General features: G+C 35.9%; 1 protein-coding gene across 1 annotated transcript; it reads left to right on the top strand.

Moving 5' to 3' along the window:
• Nucleotides 1–946: 946 nt before the first annotated feature.
• On the top strand, nucleotides 947–2,447 carry LOC137966466 (protein SODIUM POTASSIUM ROOT DEFECTIVE 2-like). The gene is made up of 3 exons (XM_068813087.1): nucleotides 947–1,489; nucleotides 1,577–1,652; nucleotides 2,061–2,447. Exons 1-3 carry the CDS (start codon nucleotides 1,028–1,030, stop codon nucleotides 2,258–2,260), a joined length of 738 nt encoding a protein of 245 aa, XP_068669188.1. The 5' UTR covers nucleotides 947–1,027; the 3' UTR covers nucleotides 2,261–2,447.
• Nucleotides 2,448–8,215: the final 5,768 nt, after the last annotated feature.

Genomic DNA, 8,215 nt, shown 5'->3' with positions numbered 1-8,215 from the left:
TTGGATTTGCTATTTGTCTGATTAAGACCAGCACATCTGACGTTCGAAAACAAAACAGAAGACCTTAATCTTATGCGTGTGATTGGATTTGCTATTTTTTTCGAGTGATTAGCGCCAGAAACCTGCAATTGTCTTAGAAGAAAACCTGGGTTAGGTTACTGACGTAGCTCTTGGCACCATTTATGAAACTGATGCCCAAACCATGGATTGACCTTATCGTTCCAGTCCAAACCTTATCATCTTTGTTTGATTAATCCAATACAAGGTAGAAATCGTCTCGCGTGACTTGCTTTCCCCCATTAATTGGTCACCAGTGACACAAGCTTTCTTCTATTCCAAACTCGCGTTTAAAAAACTAATTTCTCCGATTCAGAAGACCCAGTCCACAGTTTAATATACTTTTGAACTTGGCATTTCACAGAGATATGCATCCCCATTTGTTTAACTCCCTCCATTAATCTTAACAGACCAGAAATGCTCCATCTGCTCCCATCCTCATTTGAAAGAAGAAATGGTTTCTGAAGCTTTTGGTTAAGGCATGGACAAGGAAATTAAACCCAGGTTCCTCACAAATTTTCATGTGGGTGGAGACCAGAAAGGACCACTGTGTAACAGAGGCCAACACATTTAATGTCTGGCAACTTTTTACAACTCCATGCACTGTGTAACCCTGTGATTTATAGTTTCGGATGCCTGTCAGTCTTGGTATGGGACCTCACATGGAATGATTTGAATGATTTGTACATGGGTAGATACTAATTAAGTTAAAAGAGTGATGGAAGAAAGCAAAGGGAAGAGAGGTTTATGACCACATAAAAGGGTTTATTGGGTTGTCATTTTATCTGATTCATGGGGGGGCTCTTCTTTTTCTTTTCTCTCTCTCTGTAACTCTCATTATAAAGCACAAGTGCCAACTTCACAAGGAAGTTCCTTAGCTTGCTGTCCCTCTCTCTCTTCACAGAAAATGCAGTTACATTAGTCTGTAATACCCTCTTTTCTTCTCTTTCTCTCTTTCGCGGCAGAAAAGATGAAAAGAATGAAAGGAATCGATCTCTTCTGTGCATCTCCGGCGTCGACGGCCATTTGCGTGAGCATGGATCAGAAGTCGATGGTGATGAATAGCAGCCGCGTTCTCGATCGCCACACGCCGCTTATCATCGACAGTAGGAGGTCATCGAGGCCGCCTAGCCTTCTTGCATCTGGTGCTGGTGCTTCTTCTTCCTCTTCTTCTTCACAGCCAAACTCTAAGCCAAAACCCCACCGAGCCAAATCGAGAAAGAGCTCTGCTAAGCAGAAGAGCCTAACGAGCCCTCCAGGCTCCTCCAGATATCTCCTCAGGGAGGATTCTTACTTTGACGTGTTCCCGGATTTCGGCCCTCTTTCGGCTTTGGTTCCAGTCCAGCAAGAAGTAGTACTCTCTCGACCCATCAAGAACAAGGCTGAAGCATCTGAGGTTTTCAAGCCTTCTTCCCCAACGCGACATGAACAGGTTCTCTCTCCCTACCCCTCCAACCTCCCTTCTACTTCTGCGTCTTTCAGTTTCTGGAATCTGCTGATGAGGTGACTATATTTACAGGTTGTGGTCTTGAGGGTGTCTTTACACTGCAAAGGCTGTGAAATGAAGGTCAAGAAGCACATTTCCAGAATGCAAGGTGAGAATTATCAAAGCTTAACGAAAATCACTGCAAATTTATACATCTCCATAATTGGTTGTCTTCCACATAGCTTAAGGTTAATTTTCAGAAGAGCCATTGAAGCTCAGAGCCGCCACTCCATTTCTTACCATTAGGCATAAGTGGCCAATGAATTAATTTTTCAGAGACTTGTGAATTGAATCTAAATGACCCTCAGGGCGAATCAAGGGATTACAGGCTTAATTAGTTAATTTAGACGAACCCACGTGAAAAAACCGTATGAACTGATTCACACAAGGCACTCACTCAGCTTCATTTAAAAGAATAAACTGTAGTCAAAGACGACAAACCTGGGAAAGTTCAAATGAGATTTTTATTCGAATGATTTCTCCATTTTAGTAACTATGATTTTTCAACTGTTTACAGGAGTGAAATCTTTCGACATTGATTTTCAAGCGAAGAAGGTGACAGTGATCGGGGACGTCACACCGTTAGGAGTACTCACAAGCATATCAAGGGTAAAAAATGCACAGTTCTGGCCTTCGCCTTCGCCGCCGCCACCGCCACCGACACAACCGTCTTCATCTTCTCCGACACTACAGTTACCGTTGTCTGTGTACCGATAATTAGGAGATGAGGAATTAACTTAATCTTGTAAGACCCATGTAAGCGTAGCCTATGTAGATGCATTCGGGGATTCACGTAATGGAATTTCCTACTTCCCAGCCTGTGGTAGATTCACTTAAGAGGAGATAACTAAGACTTAAAATTATCGACTGAGACTCCTGTTAATCTACTTGCCCTTGGTTTGGATCAAAACCCAAAAAAAATCACCAGCGTCATCTGAGTGCTTCGATTTGAAAATTAAAACGGTCTGATTCTGAGGTCGGTTGCTTCTGTCAGCAACGTGTGTCTGTCAAGCTATTGGGTCGGACCACCAATAGCTTTAATGGAGATGCTCCTCCATTCATACAGGGTCCCCCTCCTCCTGCATCTGGCGTAGGGGCCCCCGTAACAAAGGCGAATCCTAGACGTATAATTTTTACGCAGGAAAACATTTAAGAAAATAACAGAGAATAAAACCAAATTCACGTAAACGAAATGGATACTGTAAATATAACACTTTTATTGATTTATGGGAATTTCACTTAAATACCTATTTAAAATAAAATATTTTTAAAAATACCGACTTCATCAAAATATTTCTAAAACTACCCAACTTTGACCGGTCAAATACCTATGTGTGCAGTCAAAAACGACACATAAGCTTTGACTGCTTATATGTTGCAACGTCATTAGTGCATAAACATAGATCAACACGTCGTCTGACACGTAAACTGACAGGTCACTAAATAAAAATTAAATAATCCTCACCATATTCCACTGCATTGTTTTTCAAAATAGGTTATTTTAAATGCCTTATGTGTCCCCTCTCTTCTTTGTCCTCTCCTCTCGCCCTCTCGCCGCCGCCGCTCGGCCTCCGCTCCTCTCCTCTTTCCCCCTCTCCTCTTGCCCTCTCACCGCCACTAGGCCTCGGCCTCCTTTGGCCTCGCCCTCTCTCCGCTCGCTGCAGGCGCTCAGCCTCGGCTTCCTCTCCTCTCCTCTCCTCTCCCCTCTCGCAATGCCTGCCGCTCGGCCTCAAACCTCGTCCTCGACGCCCCCCTCTCAATTAAAAAATTAAAAAATATTTTAAATCGATAATAAAATATGTTAAATTAGTAAGAGTAAATTTTTTTTTATTAAAATAATTTTTAAATCGATAATAAAAAGGTGTTAAAATGGTAAGAGTAAGATTTTTTATAACTTATTATTTTAAATATAAGGTAATAAACAGTGTACCGATACATTTATTTTTTAAACTCAAGTAAAAATTTTATATTTTTTCAGCTAATAAATATTTTTAATTGATAATAAAAGGTTTTGTAAGATTTTTAATTAACTAATATATATTTTTAATAATTTATTATTTTGTAAATAATGTGATAAAAATTATACAAATAAATTGTATTTTTAAACTCTAAAATAATTTTTAGGATTCGAGACATAACATTTATTATTTTTCCGAAAGATAAATGTCCAATATTGTAGATATTAGGTAATAAAAATGTATCTTCAAAATCATAATTAAAAAACATGACATCTTAATTTTGAATATGTATTTAAATATTGAAATAAGTACTTTAGAAGCCTAAGAGTCCTTATTAATTTCCACTTAAATAAAACTATTTTATCAATTGTCACATGTAATTATTATATTTGAATTGGAAGATGATAATTCGGGTGACGAGCTTAGTGGAGGAGATGATGGGGTCCAATTAGGTGCAACGGGTGATACAGACAATGATGAGCGATGGTCTTGTGGATGAGGATAGTCAATCAATAAGCATTCAAAGGTAGCGTGCATTAGAATCCACAAGAGTCGCACAATTTCAAAATGCTATAGCGACTTGTAAGTGGAATGATAAATGATGGTTGTATCTTATTGTTTTTGAACATGTGTCGTTCATATGTACTAAACTTGTAACTTGATAATTTTAATATTAAAGTCACGAACTCTTTATTTGAATAATCTTTCTTAGGTTATTAATAAAGTTGTATATTTATTTAATTATTATTTTCATTAAAATTTATTACTATATTAAACTAGATATGTAAGTTTGGTAAATAAAATATAGTTAAGTATGCATTTGATCAATTAATTATTTTTATTTTTGTGGAAATATAAAATATTTTTTATTTATTCATTATAGATATATTTTAATTACTGTAATATATTAGCGATTTAATGGTGGTAAATAAAATATTGTTAAATAAGCATTTGATCAATTAATTTGGTTTAATTAACCCATTTTTATAATTAATATAATCGATAGTTTTAAATTTAACAGAAAAATATTATTAATTAATAATACGTAACAATATATAGTGTGTTAAAGTTAGCATTTGATCAATTTTTCCTGTTTAATTATTCCTTTTTATGTTAAAGTATATAATATGTTGTTAATAAATTAATAACTGAATTTATTATATTCGTTTATGTTATTTATTTATTTTTTACAATTAATCATGTGCACAATTGATTGGCTCACACAATTATTGTATTAATGTACAATAAACTGCAATCATTAAATAATATAATATCTAATTTAATTCATTAATATATTAATATATTTTAATTATACATTAAATTAATTATTCATGTAGTAATCATGTTTGTTTGACCTAATTTGGGGTTTAAATATTATGTTTTAATTAAGTATACTGTTACAATTTACCCATTCTCTTGCTCTTGATATTTTTCTCATTTTGGGGCATTAACACCGGAAACTGTTTTTCAGTGCACATGAACTCGTCCACACTAAAACCAAGTTTGAAGATGAAGTTCATGTAGATGAATAAAATAAATTTGAAGCAAAAGATGAAGATGAACTTCAAATTTTAAGTTTGTTGACTAATCCCCCAAAAGTGAATTTACTTGTCTCATGGAGTGAATTCACTTTCACTCATTTTTTCACTAAACTATGTAATTCACTTTCACTTCCTACTTAGGGGGGAGAGGTTAGTCAACTTGATGTAGGAGATGAACTTCAGTAGCATTATTCAGTTCATCTCCTGATGTCGTTAGTGGAGCACCAACGCCCAATTCATGTTGATGAATCAGATGAACCCAAAAATCATCTCCACAGTTTAATTTCGGGAATCCAGATGAAGCGGGGGGACACGTCGAACCCTCATCGAATTTTTTTCCTTCAATATATATCCTTGCTCCCTTCTCCCTCTCACTGTGAATGTCCTCTCGGCCTCCCTCTCGCTCTCCCTCTTGACCTCCCTCTCTCTTATCCCTCTCGGCTTCCCTCTCTTTCCCTCTCTTCTCCCTCTCGGCCTCCCACTCCCTTCTCCCTATCGCTACTATTTTTTCCTCCAAAATACCTCCCGATTTCCCCCATTTCAATTTCGTTTTTCTTTGATTTTTGACATTTTGGCATTGTTTTCTTCAATTCTAATTCGATTTCCCCATTCGGCTTCGATTTCACCCTTTGTCTTCAGTTTTCCCCAAATTTTAGAAAGTAAGCCTAAACCCTATTTTTTTGATTAATTTAGTATTGTATTTGATTTAATTATAATTTCTATGCATAATTTGTATTGATTGTTACATAATTGTGAGATTTAGGGTTAGGATTTATGGTATTTATGGTTCAATTTTGTCTTTATAGGGTTTAATTTCTGGATTAAGGTTTAGTGTATTTAGGGTTAGGTGCTTGGTATTTAAGGGTTTAGAGTTTATGGTATTTTTAGGATTTAGGGTTTTTTTTAAAAAATTAGGTTTCTCGGTTTTTGGGGTGATAGGGTTTAAAGTTTCGGGCTTTTAGGGTTTTTAAGGTCTAGGGTTTAGGGTTTAGGTTATGGAAAACATACAAAATGTTTTACATTTCCAGAACCTAAACCCTAGACCGTTATGAAGAAAATTTATATCTTGATAAAAAATCTTATGACGGTAAAAGTATCCATGAATGGAACATAGATAGTCTTTCTGAATATCAGATTTACGAAATTATTCGCAAAAATATTGATGTATAGCAGCATTTGCAAACAACACAACAATCTTGATTTTGAGATTGCTAAAATGATTGTTTCAGGATTCTTTGGAGTCTTGAAGGGACGGTGAGACAATGTGCTCAAACCTATGCAACAATTAGAAACTCTTAATGCCAAAAAGATTATTAAGAGTAAAAATGGTCAGCTCACTCAAACTAATGACGATGATAGTATTTACAGCCTTTGTCAGGCCATTATTGTTCATTTCGTTGGCACTCTTACCTCCAATACAGAATAGGAGAGGGAATTACTCCAAAATATTTATTGCAAAAAAATACATCAAATAACTTTACGTAGCCTTGAAGGTTCTTATGTCTATAAATATGGAACCTCCCTCCGTGTAAGGTATCACTTAGAAGTCGTCTGAGTTTGTCTACAAGGTTGCCTGTTTATGCTTGTAAGTTCTCTTATATATTAAATCTGTGGATTATGACAAGAAATCCCAACTACAATGGGGACACTATGAGGAAAATTTATATCTTGATAAAAAATTTTATGATGGTAAAAGAATCTATGAATGGAACATAGATGGTTTTTTTGAATATCGGATTTACGAAATTACTCAAAAAATACTGATGTATAGCAACATTTGCAAACAACACAACAATCCTGATTCTGACATTGCTAAAATAATAGCTTCAAGATTCTTCGGAGTCTTAAAAGGACGGGGGGACAATGTGCTCACACCTATGTAACAAGTAGGAATCTTTTAATGCGAAAAAGATTATTAAGAGTGAAAATGGTCTAACTCGCTGGTGTTTACAACCTTCTGTCAGGCCATTATTGTTCATTTTGTTGGTACTCTTACCTTCTGTCAGTTTCAATTAGTGCAAGCAAGGAGGTTTCTGGTTTTCTTTATCAAATTAGAAGCGGCACTACAGATCATTTTGACGGACTATATCTCCAGTTTAGGGACATAACTTTGAAGCAGATTTGAGCATGATAATTCGGAATTTCTCTTTCTTCTTCAAACAGGGGTTCCAGAACAGATACAGGACTAGGTTGCTCAGCTCCTTTAAGAGTTCTATGGAGATTCTGATTCTTTGACATCTGAACGGGACATAAATGGAGAGTGTTCTGCACATGAATCCTGAAACAATACATAAAACATTAGCCCAGTAAAGGAAAAATTACACTAAACTTGAGATCCTGACAGAATTTTAAAGAAAGAACGGTCTTGAAAAAACCAGATCATACAACAGGTGGAGCAGATCAAAGCCAAATAGCGAGAAACAACAATAGAAACATGAAAACTGCAGAGAAAAAAAGCTTCAAAGGAGTTTCAAGGAAGTTTCCTGGAATAATATTCAACAACAAACATATTACAGTTTCAGGTGTAAGGGATTCATTAGATGTGATGTAAATGTGAAAGAAGCTGAAGAAGAAGAAGAAGACGACGAAAAGGAACAAAAATAAAAGTTCTGTTAGAAAATGCAGTGTATATGTCAAAATATCTCAAACTACTTTGAGATGTGAAAAACATGCGACGTTTAAGAACCATAGTATTGGGAATAAACAAGATGAAGAGAAATCCTAAATTTATGGAAAAGTGCAAGATCAAATTGTTCTGATCATAAATCAGGGAGTCTCTTTCAGTCACATCCATGATGATACATGAGGGTTCTGGCATCTTCTCTTCCTCAGTTCTGAAGTAAGGGGTAATTTTGACCGGCTCCTTAACTCAGGAAAAAACTCTCTATTTGCAGTCCTTAGAGATTCTCTATGCTTTCGGTATGAAGCATAAGGACTTGCTTTGACGTGTCTTTAGCTGAATTTTGTGTTTTTTCCTTGGTTTCTAAACTACAATTCTTGTAGGCAACTTGGGAGGGCTCAACTTTCACATCACTCTGAGATTTGGGCAATCTGTGGGAAGGACAAACAGAATGTCTTCCTGGCTGTAAGTTTCCCTCTATCTTTCGATCTAACTCACAACAACTATCAGTCTATCACCATTTTCATGCTTGGTGGCCTTTGATGATTTTAAC

Source organism: Aristolochia californica, unplaced genomic scaffold (genome assembly GCF_029961685.1).
Source record: "Aristolochia californica isolate CCGP_79_NKW_82.1479 unplaced genomic scaffold, dmAriCali1.0.hap1 SCAF_5, whole genome shotgun sequence".
Lineage (NCBI taxonomy): Eukaryota > Viridiplantae > Streptophyta > Magnoliopsida > Piperales > Aristolochiaceae > Aristolochia > Aristolochia californica.
This window is presented reverse-complemented; position numbering and strand designations above follow the sequence as displayed.